At 37.7% G+C, this 18,279-nt stretch overlaps 1 protein-coding gene across 1 annotated transcript; it reads left to right on the top strand.

The window, feature by feature from the left end:
• The first annotated feature begins 6,118 nt into the window (after window positions 1-6,118).
• DCTN6 (dynactin subunit 6) lies at window positions 6,119-17,013 on the top strand. The gene is made up of 7 exons (XM_039345199.1): window positions 6,119-6,207; window positions 7,379-7,443; window positions 8,083-8,188; window positions 9,390-9,478; window positions 10,003-10,050; window positions 14,395-14,537; window positions 15,829-17,013. Exons 1-7 carry the CDS (start codon window positions 6,185-6,187, stop codon window positions 15,925-15,927), a joined length of 573 nt encoding a protein of 190 aa, XP_039201133.1. The 5' UTR covers window positions 6,119-6,184; the 3' UTR covers window positions 15,928-17,013.
• Window positions 17,014-18,279: the final 1,266 nt, after the last annotated feature.

Genomic DNA, 18,279 nt, shown 5'->3' with positions numbered 1-18,279 from the left:
GACTGTATGTAAGCAGGGTCAATACTTTGTCTTCTTTCACTAACAATAAAAACAAAAAGACATACACAGATTGAAAGAAAATGTAGAAAAGGAAGACAACCACCAAAGCATTGAGCTATAACAGCAATTGTATAAAAACATGCCGTGGTTAGCTCAAGATGTAATACAGTATCTCTACAGCTGGAGATTTCCAAGTGAACCCAAAAGTGATGGAAATATTAATTAGCTTGTCATAAGGCTCAAAGACCTGGACCGAGTGAAGGCCATGGCACCAGGTTAAGAAGTCAAAGATGTTCAGCAGAAGATATTAATTATTCCATTGAATTAGAGTCTGTTTTCAAAGCAACTGAGCCTGACTTTTGTTCCGTGTTTGAATAATAACAGCAATCATTTACGTCAGTGGTTCTCAACCTTTTTAATGCCGCGACCCCCAACTGGTCGTAAGTCGAGGACTACCCAGCCGGTCATAAGTCGAGGACTACTCAACTGGTGCAGCACCGTTTGCAGAATGGGACTTTTGGCGGGCTCAGCAGGGCAGAGACAGCCTGGACAATTCCTATTGGCTTTTGAAAGCCAATAGAATTAGACTCTATTCAAGAGAGTCTATTCTATTGGCTTTCAAAAGCCAATAGAATAAAAGGGAGTAGCACAGCTAAGGAAAAGGGGAAAACAAAATGGTGGACTGCATTGTTTGGCGACCCCCGTGAAATGGTCGTTCGACCCCAAATGGGGTCCCGACCCACAGGTTGAGAACCACTGATTTAGGTTGTTTCTAGGGCCCAAACGTCTCCATCCATAAGTATCAACATTCCGGATAGGACCAACACAGCCCCAAATGAGATGCAAGAGGAACAAGCTTATTCATGTGTGAAACCAACTGAAAGAACAGAGAGGTCTTCCAGGCAGCATAAGAAAGGTAAGTACAATATGGTAATGCCTGGAATAGGGTCATCTAAGGAAATCTCTCTTTTGGACATTTTATTTTTGTATTCTTCTGTCATGGATATCCAAACCCAGTGAGGTAACTTTCTAAGTCTTCACTGTGAGGCAAAAAGGGCGATAGAAAACCCAAAACAGCGTGGAGGTGCAGTGTTATGACAGAAGATTTACTTTATAGTAATTTAGAAGCAACCCTGTTTTAAATATACTGTCTTCTGCCCTTTATTATACCTATGTGAGAAAACATCCAAAGAGGTCGTACTTGGTGAATTCTGCCAGAGTGACTTCCTGCATGAAACAAAAATGAAATTAAATTAGACATAACAAATGTGCTACTGGGAATCACGGGAATTTAAAAAAAAAGTATTCTGGTCTGAATTATAATAAAAATGATGCCTCTAATAGAAATATCTTGATTTTAGTGTATCTCCAAACTCATCTGCTATTACTGTTGTTAATTTCAAATGATCTAGTTAATGCCATAACTATTGTCATGTCTATTTTGCTCCTGTGTATGCAAACCAAAATGCATCAAAGCAGGCAGCTGTGTACATCTACTATACATAAAGAAACAAAAATCCAAACAAAATTGTAATAAAAAAAAACTAACACAAATGCCTATAGTCACTTATGGAGTTGGATGGCTGGCATTGTGCTATATACAGCGAACAACCAAAACAAGGAAAGCTTCCTTTATCCCGTCTTTCTATTTAATATGCAGCTTGGTAGTATTCTTTAAAATGCAGTAATCACTTTGTTACCTAGAGATGGTTAGTTTGCCCTAACACAGGGTTAGGCAACCTTGGCTCTTTTATGACTCGTGGACTTCAACTCCCAGAATTCCTGGGAGTTGAAGTCCACGAATCATAAAAGAGCCAAGGTTGCCTACCCCTGCCCTAACATAAAGGCACTGTCTCTCTTTATATTAGACATCTTTCAATATAAATATATAGCAAAGCTAAACTATTACTGAGCCGATTAGTAGAAGGGCCAAAATTATCTTACATCTACCTTTATTACAAGAGAATCTTCCAAAACTGCAGGACAGAAAATATGGAACAAGGTCTAACTTTATAAGTATAGGAATTCTCAGTGTTTTCTTCCCAGTAATGTGAACAGAGGGATTAAACACATTTGCAATGGAAGATAAGATTACAGCAAGCAGGTTTAATTCTTCTCCTTCCTTCTGCTGCTTCTCCCCACCCACTTGCTCTAAGTCTGTATTTCTCCCAGCCAAAGAAATGTCAGATCTTGTTTCAAAAGAACCTAAGGCAACTAAAAATAGTTAGGCCGTAAGCTAACAATTGAAATCATTACTTGTATATTAAAACTAACTTCTAAAACAGCAGCATCAATAGTAGACACCAGCAAAATACATATTTGCTCTGTATTTCTTTCCTTTGGTCTGTGTATACACATATAAATCAGTACAAATACAAATAAATCAATTAAACAAACAACTAAGATCAAGTCAGTAAAAAGACACTTACAATCCAAACTACTTCCAAAAATAAATATATTCACCATCATCTCAAAGACCATTACAGAAGAGATGAAGTTGATTTTGCTTAGAGGGACAAAGCAGAATGTAGAAGACAATAATTCTGAAAAGGCAATTTTTCTTTTTCCAAAAAGATCTATTTTTGACTTCTTTGGAATGTACCTAAAGGTTCAGAATTATTTACTTAAGGTTTTGAAAACTGCATCTTGGTCAAAAAATTGGTTTCAGGGTTGTGCATGTAACCATTTAAAGACGATTGTCAAATATTAAAAACAAATAATAATAATAAAAGCAAATGGCTGAAAAGTTAAGTTTCTAGTAACAAATGTAAGGATTGACCAGTCCTGAAGCAAGTTTTAAAAAAATTTAGCCTGGTGGCGAAAGAAATGCAGGACCAAACATCGCTTTATTGACAGTGCATTTAAAAGTTAGGGTCCCATTCCAGACAAGGACTTTGTTGTACGTCTGTAATGCACTTCTTACATCCCCAGCACCTAAAGAAGTGCAGTCTGGTTGATTAAAAAAAAAATCAGAAATTTGGCTGCACCTTTTTCGACAAATAAACTTTATTAAAAAGTTTTTACATTAGCCGGTCTATGCATCTGAGAAAGTAAGCTGCTATTCATGAAAGTTTATGCCTTTTAATAAAGTTTGTTAGCAGGAACTGATTGGTTTCCACCATAAGTGGCCTGGCTGATGCTCAGGTAAGAGAAGACAATCCTTCATAGGTTCCTCTCCTAGGTTGTAAGTGGCTACACCTTTTGCCTCAAACAAATTGGGAGCTTTAGACTAAGTGGTCAAAAAGCAGACAGGAAGGAAGGATTCCAGTGAAAGTGAGATAAACAGGAGAAAGTTGAAAGCATTCTACTCCTCCTAAGTAATTTCTTCTCCCTTGACTGCACAGTGGTTTCATGCACTCTACACATTATTGGGAATCTTGTTTGTTGTTTGGAATGTCTCATTTCAGGCTGTGTTCCAGCTATAGAATGAAACCACATTAAATTTGCAGTTTGATTCACCGTGATTAAAATTAAGCATATTGGTTGTCTCAAAGATTTTCTGTATGAGGTTTCCTCTGCAGGTAGTCTTAAAAGCTTCACCTGGTCCAGAATTCTAGTAGTTTGGGGAACAGGTGGTAGAAGACAGAGTTGCCATTTTAGAACTGGCATGCTTCCCGAAACCATCTAAAATAATCATCAAAAGCGAACCCAACATTATTCAAGGAACATATTCCTATATTTATTCCTATGCCCAATCAAATAAGGTGAGGAAATCTTGCTATTCCTCCAAGTATTGAATAAGCTTATAATGTCTCAAATGCTGCTCTTTGGGAATAGAGCTTGTTGGTTTTCTGTGCTTTTTTTTTGGAGAACAGATAATGAACTAGTAATAATAACATAAGCACACATAGTTTGCAGGCAGATTCCTAGAAATACATAAACCGTGAAAGAAAGAAAAAATATAGAATGGCAGCCAAGTGAATGAAATGGGCTTCTCCATTTCACAGAGACTCTGCTTTTCAAAGGCTGCTTTGTTGGTGATCTTCCAGCCTTGATCTCACTTAAATCAAAATGCTCATCATACAGCAATGAAAGTTTCCTATATGGGATGAGCTAATAGCAGGAGTCATAAGACAACCAACAGTGACCAATTCAATCTGCTTACGAAACCTAAGTCTCTGTCCTAGATTTCCTGAACACTTCTGTATCAAGAAAAAAAGGAAATGTGATTTGTTTGCCAAAATGGCATTTTCATTTGCTTTCATGTCATGAAGTTTGAATTGACAGATTGTGTCTGCCTGATCTGTGGGGCTCTTTCTGGACACCGTTTACAAGAATCACTTGGAAGCAGATGAGAGCCTTAATACTGAACTGTTTTCACTTCCCCATTATATATGACATTATGTATGATATATTTAAGAAGAATGAGAGAAACACAGCGTGTTGCTATTTTTCCCTTCATAAGCATGTCTGTATTGTCAATGCAAAAAAAAAATGACAAGGCAGTTGTGACAATAATGAGGATCATGAAACTTTTAGTTGTTGGACTATTAAGAGACAGCTATGTACATAATGAGAGCCAATTTGATGTAGTGATTAAGGCATCAGGTTAGAAAATGTGAGTTCTAGTTCAGTCTTTGGCACAAAGCCAGCAGGATTACCCTTGGGCCAATCACCTTCTCTCAGCCATAGGAAGAAGGCAATGGCAAGGCTGCTTGCTCAGGCAATCTCTGAGACTGAAAGAAAGAAAACAAATATACATAATAGTTATCCTGTTCATCGAGATTTGAAAACTTTGTATTTATTTTTAAATAACTTTTAAAGTTGGTCTTAAATTGGAATTATTGTTCATTAGATTATTTTACGTACTTTATTGCAGTGATCTTAGATTAAATGCAAATAAAAATCTTGAGAGACAACAACAAAATACCAAACTGTCCATATTTACTGAAGCTAAATGCCAATGTAGGTCAGAAAATGGATTTTCAAGACCTATAACAGCTCGACATAGATCCAAGACTTAAAGCAGCATCCTCCAATGAAGCAAGTTGAAATATTCAATTTGTGAAGCCACTATGAATCTAAGGGGTTATCCTGAATAAACTTCTATCCATTTGTTGAAGATATAATGTGCCATTCTCAGAGTGTTGTCTCACTGAACAAGATCTGAGAATGTAGCAAATGCAAAAGGCATTTTCTCTGATGTTTGCAACACCAGGGTTTCTCCTGGTTTGTTCAAGATGGGATCTTTCATCTAATCTTGAAATAAAATGCAATGTTTATTTATATGAGGGGCAGTGACTAGAGATGGAATGGGACACATATTGATTTATATCTTATGCTTCAGAAACCCAGCTACAAGAACAAAGCAACCTCTTATTTTTCCAGCAAATGTGACGTAAGCAGGGCTCCAGCTTTACAATGAAAATTTTCTTTACCCTGAGATATAAAGAAGCAGACCATTCAGTCTTGGTTGAGAAAGTATGAGTATACCCAATCTAAGAAAGATAACACATGTGGGGTTTTTGTGCTGCCTCCCATGAAGGAATAGGCTAACCCCAACCCTACCTTCAACTTAGTACTAAATCCAACTTAGTACTAAATTAATATCTTTCCCCAAAGCCATCAAGATGGAATTAGTTCTATTGTAGGGCGACAGACACGGTGAAAAATAATTTTATCCAGTTTGGAACAGACATTTGTGGCTACTGTCAATAGTACTGCTTTATTTTAATAACAATTTATTAAATACATTATGAATTATTATAGTAAGCAAAATTTCTGTACTTATTTATTTAGTGAAGTTATAATTGTATAACTATGTAGAAACATATAATAAATAAAATAACAAATAACATATAAATAAAATAACAATATATAGACACATATATAATAAATAAAACAATAAATAAATAAAATAACAGTACCGGTAATACTATTACATAATTATAAATTTATATAACGGTAATTATAGTCTATAATTGTATTATATAATTATTGTTAAACTTTGGTTCACTTTTCGTTTTAATTGCAATTGCATTTCGTTACTTGCCATTGTCCTCAATCGCCTGCTTCTTCCGCTGACTGCAAAGAGCGCGCGCGACACCAGCGCCTCCTGTTGCTCGGGCGACCGAGTGCCAGGCTGACGAGTTGATTGCCAGCCGCCCGGCTTCGATCTGCTAATTCCGCCATATCTGCAAGGTTGTCTCGTCGCAGGCCGAGTAATGGATGGGTGAAAGGAAAGATGGCGGAGAAGGTGCAGAAAAGGTAAGCGGGCTGGGTGGCCAAACCTCTTGCGCGATTAATCTCTGAAGCCTTCCCCCATATGAGTTATTTTCTTTAGATTGTTGCTTGGCTCCGTTTTTTTCAAGGCTACAGTTGTATGTGAGTGTACGAAAGGAACGCCCAGTTCTTTACAATCGAGCGTTGTTGCTACTAAGCTGCTGCAATAAGGGTAGCCTCTGAAAGAAAAAAGAGGAGGTTGGATCTGCCGATAAATATCCGTTTTCAATAAACCCGCAAATAATTCAGTAGAGTCGGAGAGGACGGAAAGCTTTACATCCAGCTGTTCGTTCCGTGTTTTTACATTTCAGTTTAGGATGTCACTGTGTACAGGAGCGTTGATGATTTCTGGAAGGTTTCCAGTTTGTTGAATCTTGAATAAAGCCTTGCATTGATTTTTTTTTTTTTACCTTTCACTGAAATCCTTTATATTAGAAGAAGCCAAACCATCTTGTGGATATTCCTAAATAGTTCTGGTAGAAAATGAGGAATGAATGAGAATCGAAAGACTTGACTGTGAAAGTGTGTTGTTATTTTCCTACTATTTAATATTATTCAACATAAGTGCTTGGCATCGTCAGCTTAGAAATTCTTAAAACAACTATTAGGCTTGAGTATTAATATTATGCTTGGCAAGTTGGAGGCTAAGGAGATGAGCTAAAGCTTCCCATTGTTTTTTACAATGGACAGCATTTTAATAGTGTGAGACTAGGAGCTGTTTTGTCAATGACAATATATCTCCATGTCTAGTGTTTCGACTAGAACTGCAGTTAAGGTAGTATTGTGGTTTCTCAATAGTGACTAGCAATGTTTTATTACTGACAAAACAGCTCCCTACCCTCAAACTGTCAATTAAACTTAAACTGTCATTGCAGGCAATTATTGGTTAATAGCTGTGATACAGAATCTCAGATTACAGAATTCCTTCATTTTGGGACTTTTAAACTATTACTGAGCATTTCTGTGACTCAGGATTGACTCTTTTCATTACTATTGCTTCATACACTCCCCCCCCCCCCCGTACAGTCAGATAGATAGAGAGTTTTCTATCCTTTTTTAAAATATATTTCCAAGGATCTGGAACTGTCTGATAATGATGAGCCCATGCAAGAGAGAAATGCCAACCATTGTTACTGTTTCTGTATGTCTTTTCTAGTGTGAAGATTGCTCCTGGAGCTGTTGTTTGTGTGGAGAGCGAAATCAAAGGAGATGTGACTATTGGTAAGAGAAAATAATTTTATAGAACAATACAGTTGGATTAGCACAACATACTTAACTTGATTATTGAATTAACTGAGGTATCACAATATTATTGGATTATTAACAAATCATCTATGGTTATACAGTGTGCTAAGCCACAAAAACTGATCAAGGTTAAAACTAGCAAAGCTTAGAAATAGTACTCCTTTTGGGTATGTGAATAACTGGTGCTGCTCTAATAGTCAATTGTTCAGGAATGCGATTGATCACTTGTTACTTTAGCGAAAAATGATGCTTGCATCTGCACTTTTTGCCATCTTGCTTAATACTGCTGCTATAATTCTAGTTCTAAACCCTTTTATCATGTTGCCCTCTCAAGAAATGTGGATAACTATCTAAAATTTAAAAAAAAATTAGATTCAAATGTAGGACAATAAAAATGTTGATGAAAAGTTGCAATCAATGGTTGTATAATAATGATTGTGATTCTTCTTTTAATGTATAAGTATTACACCCATTTAAAATGTATAGAGAGGGCTGGCAGCAGTCCTATGTTGATTGAAGCAAATTGGTATTTTTAGATGAATTTATGCTCAGAATAATATACTTCCTTGAAATATATGATAATAAGCACTATAGCAATAAGTATTTTTTTTATAGGTCCTAGGACAGTGGTTCATCCCAAAGCCCGAATCATTGCAGAAGCTGGACCAATTGTGATTGGGGAAGGTAATCTCATAGAAGAACAGGCAATTATCATTAATGGGTTAGTATAATTTCACAAACTTTCTTAAGACATTTATTCATTCCACTTGCATGGCCACTCAACCTATAGCAATTCTGGGCAGCATACAAACAAATTAAAAACAATCATTAAAAAAATTAAAAACAGAACACATTGGAATAGAGATGCTAATCAGTTTAACACCACACTTCTTAGGGCTCACTCAGTACTCTAGGCCAATGCTCAAGTATTGCCAAGTCTTAAGAACCTTATGAAACTTCATAGGGTCAGGGCTATTTGAATCTTGAGAGGCAGTCTGTTCCACCGGGTTGGCACTGTGACAAAGAAGGTGTACTGCCTTAGTCACAACAGATGGCATTGCTTGATGGAAGGGATCAGGAACATGCCATCTCTGTTGGCTGTAATAACCTATTCCTGTGGCATCATATATTGATTGTATTCACTCAGGTAAAAATTGGCAGCCTGTAGCCATTGAAATAGTTTCATACTACCTTTAGCATAATTTTTTTTTTCAATATACAATAGATCTTCAGACCTGTGATCTTACCAAAGAAAAAAATTAGGATTTGGGAAATATTAATTGTAACAAATACTATAAATTCAGTGAATTTGAAAATGCTAAGTATAAAAAATATAATGAATTCATTGAATTTGTACTGCAGAAATTGATCGCTGAAAGTTTAATATGCTTTTTCTATTCATTTGATGACCAAATATTTTTAGTATTGCCATCATGAGTTAAATGCAAAACCAAAAACATATCTGAAACAATAAGATAACCATTTGAAGCTTTCCCGATTAATATAGAGAATATTCCTGCGTAGCTGTACTTGTATTCTTCTGTCATTGATTTATATAAAATATGTAAACATTATTCACTCTAGGGAAGTATTTTGAATCACTCTATTGAATGAGGGTTCATAAAACTGAAGTTTAAATTTAAAATTTCCTATAAACCTATTCCTAGTTTAGTTTTCCATAGCATATCTTTGAATCGCTATATTATGATTATTTTGTCAAAACATTCTTGCAAAATGACATCTGTCCCAGTATTCTGGAAGAAACTTGATTGACAATTAGGGAGTCTGGTTGATGTAGAATAGAGCTTAATGAAAAGGTTCAAGTTAGTATCAAACTTTAAAGATAAAATTCTTGGTTTTGAGGGTATGACATGCCTGTTTTTAAATACAAAAACATTAAAACACCTTTTCCATCTCTACAGCTATCCTGAAAACATTATTCCTACTACAGAGGAAGCAGGAACTAAACCAATGGTCATTGGCACTAATAATGTTTTTGAAGTTGGCTGTTGTATCCTTTTGAAGAGTAAATTAAAAGATTAGAAATATATATGCATTTAAGTATCATATAAGCAGTAATGGTTATATGGTGCAAATAATAAAAGTATCTGTGACCTAATTTGTGGCTAAAGAGAATTGGTTGGGATGTATATTATTTGCTGTTAAGCACTGATTAATCATAATTGATTTTTGTATCTAGTGGCTTCAGTAAAACAGATAAAATATTATTAATTTTTATTATTTTTCCACACTTTGTTAATTAGGTAGAGAGAAAAAATCTCATTGATTCATTGCTGCCGAATTAATATCAGTTTGTTACAAACATAGCATAGGATGCTTTTTAAGTACATTGACTAAATGAAAAAAATAGGGAATATTATTTCAGATTCTTTGTAGTAGTAGCTATAAAGTTAGGGTGATGCTCTCCAGGGTCTTTCCTGAAGGCAAAGGAGCTACAAAAGATCTCCTGCTGTATTAGGGAGAACTGGGGATATAGGAAACATGCAGGCAAATGTTCTTAACCATGGCTTGCAGATTCTGAAGCAATGAAAATAGGAGACAACAATGTAATTGAGTCGAAAGGTAAGTATCTGATGTTGATTTTGTACAACTTTAGAATAAATAGGAATATGGCAATCATATTTTTTTATAAATATTTTATTAATTTTCTAATTTTACAATCATGAGTGCTTAATAACAACGTGTTGTCTGGGTCTATTGGTAATTCAGTGGTACATATTAACTTTCTCAGTTTAGTTCCAATACTGCACCATCCAGTGCTTCCTTGGTCCTCTCTTCTTCCGGTGGTATGCATTTTTCCACACTGGGCAAATACAATTCTTGTTATTGTTAATACGTATACAGTTAAATATAGTCATCTTCATCACATTTTTCTGGTATTATACATAATATGGATAGTGTCAGTTTATAATATCTTTTCTAGCTAGAATATATCTCAGTTGTATTTGCACTTAAAATCCATTGTTCAATCAATATCCTGTTTTTCCCGCTTTTTTAAACTTTTAATTTCCCATCAGTGTTCAAAATATCTCTATTACTTATAATTTTCTCATAATGAATTATATTTGGGTAACCAAAAGCTTTCCTTATTCAACCTTTTTAAAATTTTCATATTTCCCATCTCATAACAAAGTATAATATTCTAGTTACAAATCTTATCCTTCTAATTATAATACTTTTATTTCTAACAGTTATCTATTTTTTAACCATATTCAAACATCTGTTTAATAGTATAATATCCCGTCTAATAGGTCAAAACCTCTATTTTCTTCAGTCTTAGTCTAGCTTTCTTCCTTTGCCAAATAACTTTCCAAGTCAATACACTTGAATCATCAAGTAATTCTTCCTCTGTTTTTGTATATATTGTTTGGAATGAGGAAGAGAGTTTGATTGAAGTATTTTTGGAAGAACGCTCAACCCATTTATATTTATTAAACAGCTCCGTCCTTCTTCAGTTTTTCTTTTCATTTCTTGTTTGTCAATATTCAGCATTTCTCCTAACAGCTTTATCATCCATTTGATCAGCAATTCTTCCTTATTCTCAAATGTTCTGAGATCTTGACAAATAAGATATCTTTTCCATTTCCGGTGTTATTGCTGCATCTTCTAATTTTTCATTTGTCTGTATCTGTTAATTCCTTTATGTCCTCCATCTTTGGATCCGTTTCTTCTAATTTTCCTTCTGTTTTCTGGGTTATTAGTTCCTTCTTTGTAGTCATTGTCTGGATTTGTAAGTTTAGGTTAGAAAATTGTTCTTTTATCTCATTTGCGTTATTTTTAGTCTCATCATGAAATAAAATAATTGTGTCTTGGATTGATTTCAACATAGAAAGAATTTCTTTCTGAGATTCATTAACATTTCCTTGCTGGTATATCAAGCTGGGAGCTTCGGAGACAAGTGTTAATGATGTTTTTTTACCATTTGAGGCTAAGTATGGAACACCCATTTTGTTTTTGTATGTAGTCTTTATAGTACAATAGATAAGCAGCCCAAGAGTTTTTTTCCCCCTTTTCCCAGCTGCAGTCTGTAAAAGTGAAAGCTTCCAGGAACAACAAAAAGTCTTATCTAAGTCTGGGCTTCAACCAAGTTTCCTTTAAGCATAATAAATTGTAGTGCTGTGATTTGCCACTAGATGTCGTTGACACCATCTTCCAGCTTTTCAAATCCAAGCCTATTTTACAGACTTTCAAATATCTTTTCTAAAAAAAAAAAAGTCTCAAAGGTACTTTTAGTCCCCAAATTTCAAAGCTATATATCTGCATTAACTCCAAATTGATCTTGTAGTTTTCTCTATTTTCTCCCAAAGCAATTAATTCACCGCTTTTCTTTTCCTGAGGGATCGGGGCAAAAATTTCCGTCTCTCATTGGGGAGGATTCTTTGCTTTGGGCATTCTTTTTTCCAGGAAAGTAGTATTAAGGTCATAAAAAGGGACAAAGTCTCACCCAGTTCCATCCACATTGCTCAAAAATTGCTAGTTAGTGCTTATCTTCGGTTGCCAGCAGCTTCTGACTGGCCACACAAATGTAGCCAGTCTTTCCCCCCACCGGTTTGGAGGGCTTCCACAGATCCAGTGGAAGGGCCGCTGCCCCTCCACAATCGACGAGGGTCCCCTCCTTCGTTGCCTCTCTGGGGCGACTTTTGACGCTTTTTAGGGTCCCCAGCAGGGCAAAATCGAACATGGAAGATGGAGCCCCGTCTTCCTGCATCTATCATGCTGTGATGCCTAACCGGAAGTCAGAATATGGCTATCATTTTTATTAGTTTAGTTTTCCAGTAAAATGAAATTTAAACATAATTACAAAGGAGTATAAATAAATAATTATTATGACACAGCAATATCAGTAAAAACTTATAGAACATTATTGCCTCAGTGATTGAATACAGCCCATCTTCAAAGCATTTCAAAAGAATAAGGCCCTCACTATCATTTGCAAGCCTGTAACAATAGCCCCCCACCATGCACCTCACTTGGGGGGAGCAATAGTTAATAGTGGAGTAGTGCAACAGAAAAAAAATATAGAAAAATTACCTGCTTTGCACTGACAATATATTGGAAGAGCCAAACTGGGTATGCTGTAAAATGATGCTAGGCAGCCCGTGGATTGCACATAGCATTTAGCAAATACCATTGCAAATGCTACCATTCTGGCACATTTCCCAGCACAAGACTAATTATTTATTTAATTTGCTATCTCACCACTGAATGAAGGCATGTGTGCTTCCTGGAGGCCACTTAACAATAGCACTTCGATTTCTATACTGCTTCACAGTGCTTTATAGACCTCTCTAAGTGGTTTATAGAGTCATCATATTCTCCCCACAGTCTGGGTCCTCATTTTACAGACCTCAGAAGGATGGAAGGCTGAGTCAACTTGAACCGGTGAGACTCAAACTGCCAAACTACTGGCAGTCAGAGATTGGCAGAATCAGCCTGCAGTACTACATTCTAACCACTGCACCAATCATCTAATTCAGGGCTTTTCAACCAGTGGTACGGGTAGCACCTGTGGTACATTGGCACCTGGCAGGTGGTACGTGACCATCCTAGAAAAGTGGTAGTGGGGGAGGGGAATGAGCTAAACTGGTAGCAGCACCACACAAGCCTGAGCGAGAGATGGCTGGAGCTGCAGGGCTGTCAGGGCTCAGCGGAAGCGCCAGGATCAGTGCCAGCTGGAGCTTGGCGCTGCTCCTGGCACTTCTACTGATCCCAGAAGAAGCACCAATCAGCTGGAATATTGCAGCATCTCCAGGGTCTTGTGATTTACATTCAGATGCTTGGCAACTGATTCATATTTATGATGGTCACAGTGTCCTGGGGTCATCTAAAGTGACCAAAACCTGCTGCAACCACCCAGAAGACGGGGAGGAATAAAAATCAAACACCTCCCACCCTACCCCCGCTGTCAATCCTCAACAGAAATGCTCACAACAATGAAAACCTCGGACAGGAGGAAGAACACAGCCGGGCGGGCAGGCAGGCATTTTGCTCGGCTGTGGCTTGGGCACTTTTTTCAGTGCCATTGTAACTTCGAACAGTCACTAAGTGAAAAGATTGAAAAGCCCTGATCTAATTAGTAGTCTGCCAGGAAATACGTATGATTACATAGGGCAGTGGTTCTGAACCTGTGGTACACAGACCCCTGGGGGTCCACGATGTCATCACAGGGGTCCAAGAATGCTTGAAGAAATGTTATGATTTAAATCTTGAGCTAAGTCTTGGTGGTCTGTGGCCATGGTCCATGGCCACCAAAGGTATTTAAAGGAGGTCTATGGTGAAGAAAACGTTGCGAATCACTGACAGGGAAAGGATGCTCAACCACTGCATAGTTGTTCTCTTGTAGACTGGCAATGAGATGATTGATAAATTGCCAAAGAGCCCACAACTTCCACAGCAGATCGAGCCGTAACCAAAACAATTCTATGGTCACAGACCTGTTCCCTTGGGGAGGAGTGCCATCCCATCCAGAGTTGGAACCAATGCAGATGATGAGCCACATGGTTTCTGGACAAATAGCATCTCCATCGAATTAGGAGGATTTTATCTTACTCTGGACCTAAAGCCTCTAGTGGAGGATCACAATATTTCTGGTCTGGCTCAGGATGGAGATACATAATTAAGTATCATCTGTGTACATTATGCTGCCTGCTATCATGGTGTAGAAACTTTGTTCTCTGCTACTAGACAACACATCAGCTAACTGCCTGAGTTCTAGGAGAAGAAGAGTGGCACAGTGGCCAATCAATATGTGCCTGCACCTATGCTTTTACCCCACCATTTGGAAAAACATTGCCTAAACACAGAAAAGACTGTAGACTTAAAAGATGTGTCTCTCACGCACGCCTCTTTGCTCTGGCTCTTGCATATCTCTGTCAAGGTCAACTTTCTTACTCTCTACATCTACAGCATTTGTTGGTAGAAATGTGATCCTGACAAGCGGCTGCATTATCGGCGCCTGCTGCAATGTCAACACATACGAAGTCATCCCCGAGAACACTGTAATCTACGGAGCGGACTGCCTTCGTCGAGTGCACACTGAGCGGCCACAGGTGGGTAGGCGACAAGCGTAGGGCAGGGCAGCTTGTTCTTCAGTCACCAGATTGCCCGATTTGTGGGGTGCGATTTTACCAATCCAGTCAGTGAGCAGAGACCTGAAAAATGTGCACGTTGTGATTTGTATCCCATTCATATCCTGTTGATAAAGAGTTCCTACTTTGACCTCAGATTTAAGCAAAAGAGGGGAGAGACGTCAAAATCTTGGCAATATAAGTAGCACTAGATAGAGAAGATTGTGACCAGACAGTTTGGTCTGAGGGTCCAGTTGAAATCGGAGAGAGGGGCATCTCTCTTTCTTCCCTTTTCTTTTACAAATCACCATCATCTTTTGTGGATGATCAGTCTCTATTTCTCCAAGGATATGGGACACACTGTTTGATAAAAGAGTTTTGTGACTTTTGTTAATGACCTGTGATTTCAGATAAACAGGCAAACTAATGTTAAGTCAGCTCATGTTGTCACTTTGCAGTGTTTTTTTTTATAGTGCTACTATTTGTCACTATAGTTTGTGAATTCACATTTCATAGAAAAACAGAAACCTGCTTTTAAATCATGATTCTGGTTTCCTAGCTTGCTGAAGAAGGAGCCAGAGTAGCCAAGGATCAGATGATGAATGACAACTTATACTCATGTCCATATTCAGACCTAGCTAAATAGCTTTTCAGTCCTATCTTCCTCAGTATGAATCAATGGAGAAGGGCTTCAGCATTTCCTCAGTTACTGCATAAGGTGTGGAGAACTGAAGTAATTTTGGGAATGTTGCTGAAGCCATCATTGCTTCATAGAAAAAGAATGGCTTAAAATATGTCTTATATTTGTGAGGAAGACATTTGTGTTGTGTCCTTTGAGAGAACGGGAGATTGGAGAACAAATTTTCTTAATAGGAATTGCCTTAAAACAAGTCAGTCCTTTGATCAATCTAACCTAATGATTTCAACATAGATTGGTGATAGTTAACCATACATTTTAGGCAGGAGTTTTCCAGCTAGGAAAACTGAATCTTTGAAAAATTAATTGTGTGGCATTGTCCATGAAAGAAGCTATCACGTCTTTAATGCTGAGTTAAAGCCTTCTCTTCAAGTCATTGGACAGCTAGATATGTTGCATTTCTGTACCAAAATAAGCAACTGAGTCTTCCTCAAATCTTTTGGATTACAATTTCTATAATCTGTGAGCATTGGCCATGCTGATGGGGATATATGGAGATTGTGATCCAATTGCTTCTTCTAAGCAGATGCATTTGGATTCATGTATATTTTTCTAAGATTGTGCTGTTCCTTTTAGCCACAAACATTACAGCTGGACTTCCTCATGAAAATCCTTCCAAATTACCATCATCTTAAAAAGGCTATGAAAACAACATCAACACCTGTGAAGAGTTGAAAGCCTTCCTAGATCATGATCAGAATTATACCGGAGATGTACTACCTTCTTTCTGGACTTTTATGTTTGCAAGAACTAACTTTTTTTGCTTAGTCTGGAAATTTAGTCATGCAGTTATGCAGCTTAATTTTATTTATTAAAATGTAAAAAATAAAATGCGTCATTGTTACATTCCCCTTGATAGTTTATATTTTAGTGGATTTAATTATCTTTATTGCCTCGGTTTTTCCTTGTTAATGAAATCAGGATGACCACTCATTTTCCCAGTAAACCTGACCCAGAGCCTGTCCCTTGGAGACAGTGGAATAGTCCATTTCATTTGGAAGGCAGCAGAGTGCTGCACAAAAAGAAGAGCTTAAAAAAAAAAAAGACTTGTTAATTTCAATAGATATATTTTAAATTACTGCATATCCTTAGTGCTTTCATTAAATAATTGAAATTGTATATATAACTTCAGACAAGGTCAAACAAATGTGTAGCTCATCTGGAGTTGATGTCATGAAGGCTTCATGTTGTGGCTTCAATCCAGACCTGCATGCAACATGTAACAGTGAAAAAAGATTCTGCAGTAAGAAATACAACATGCAATGCTCTCCTGTGCATAACATTGCAATCCTACACTCCCTTGGGAATAAGCCTCACCAAACATAGTTGGGACTTCACTTTTGTATAATTTCCAGAGGTAAAACTTTGTTAATCGTTTTAAATAATGTCATAGTCTTCATAAGGCTCCTGTTAGGATTACTATCCCTATGTCAAGGTTGAATTTCTAAGATGCTTGCTAACCTCTGTTGCTACTCACCTTGCCATAGAAACGGGACTGAGAGCCTGGAGAAGAAACAGGAGTTTCAAGAAGCCGTCCACGGACCCTGAGACCCAAGGTCACAAAAGCAGGTGTCTGACGGAGAAGTGGACCATTCCCATAACAAACAAAGAGATGTGATTGGGCAATATGGACATTGGGGGGGGGGTTGTGGTTATGAAAAGCTATTGTTAACTAACCAGATTTTTGTGCAGAAAAACTAGAGTTGATTTTGCTTCTTCAGTACCGAGATGTGTATTCAATAAAATTTATCTTTTATGGCATTTCAAAACTGTAAAGATTCCTCAATGTTGACTTCACTAGCCAGATGGTTGACACCCTGTGACTCTTCTCAGAACATATTAAACAATGAAATAATACAGGAAAAAAAATAAGCATTTCTAACCAAGTTAAAAACATTGTTAGCCTTTCCTCTAAAAATACTGTGTGTGCAAACAAAGCTATCATCCTTTTGACATGAAGATGTATGGAGCCACTGGAACTAGATTTTTCCTACAGTATATTCAGTGGTGGAAGAAAGCTCAGGAGATTGGCACTTCTCAAAGATGTTGAATGCCTTGTTTTTGCACTTCCCAATACTCTTCCTAAAAGCTTTTTAAACAGAGTTGTAAATAGTGTTTACATTTTTCAGTGTGTAGCAATGCTGCCCTTGCTATTTCTGAAGCTAAAAGTCCCCTTCTGTGATTCATTTTCTTTTGGGAACAACTTGGGAGCATTTCTTAATGGCAATGTTTTTAACATGCAAAATGCATTTGAAGAAGTCTAGTCAAATCAAATATGTATTATAGTCATAGACCAGTGGTTCTCAACCTGTGGGTCGGGACCCCATTTGGGGTTGAACGACCATTTCACAGGGGTTGCCAAAAAATGCAGTCCGCCATTTTTTCCCCCTTTTCCTTAGCTGTGCTACTCCCTTTTATTCTATTGGCTTTTGAAAGCCAATAGAATAGACTCTCTTGAATAGAGTCTAATTCTATTGGCTTTCAAAAGCAAATAGGAATTGTCCAGGCTGTCTCTGCCCTGCTGAGCCCGCCAAAAGTCCCATTCTGCAAACGGTGCTGCACCAGTTGAGTAGTCCTCGACTTACGACCAGTTGAGTAGTCCTCGACTTACGACCAGTTGGGGGTCGCGGCATTAAAAAGGTTGAGAACCACTGTCGTAGACCAACATAAGGAAGGTGGGCTATGGTCAATTGAAAAGCATAAAAGGTACATCCGAGTCTAAAGGTGCTTTTTCAGGAGGCAACTGGACTTTCTTGTTTCCCTTTGAAGATGTTTCGCTTCTCATCCAAGAGGCTTCTTCCATTCCCCACCATCCAGTCCAGCATTTCTCAACGTTTGTGTGACGGCAACCCCCGTCACACAGACGCGGCGCGCATGCGCGGCGGCGCCCCCATGCGCTGTGCGCATGTGCAGCGGCGCCCCCTGAGGGGGGGAAATGGATCGCGTTGTTTGGTGACCCCCGTAAAATGGTCGTTCGACCCCAAATGGGGTTGCGACCCATAGGTTGAGAACCGCTGATCTAGTCAG

This window comes from Crotalus tigris, unplaced genomic scaffold, assembly GCF_016545835.1.
Source record: "Crotalus tigris isolate CLP2741 ecotype Arizona unplaced genomic scaffold, ASM1654583v1 scf7180000017946.1269602, whole genome shotgun sequence".
NCBI classification, from domain to species: domain Eukaryota; kingdom Metazoa; phylum Chordata; class Lepidosauria; order Squamata; family Viperidae; genus Crotalus; species Crotalus tigris.
The sequence above is the reverse complement of the archived record's forward strand: the minus strand, read 5'-3'. Positions and strand labels throughout refer to the sequence as shown.

What these genes read in the sequence shown, in the direction of transcription:
- DCTN6 (XM_039345199.1), top strand. Translation starts at nt 6,185, where the DNA reads ATGGCGGAGAAGGTGCAGAAAAG. An exon ending in CAGGCAATTATCATTAATGG is followed by an intron (nt 8,189 to 9,389) that starts GTTAGTATAATT and finishes CCATCTCTACAG; the next exon opens with CTATCCTGAAAACATTATTC. An exon ending in TGTTTTTGAAGTTGGCTGTT is followed by an intron (nt 9,479 to 10,002) that starts GTATCCTTTTGA and finishes CATGGCTTGCAG; the next exon opens with ATTCTGAAGCAATGAAAATA.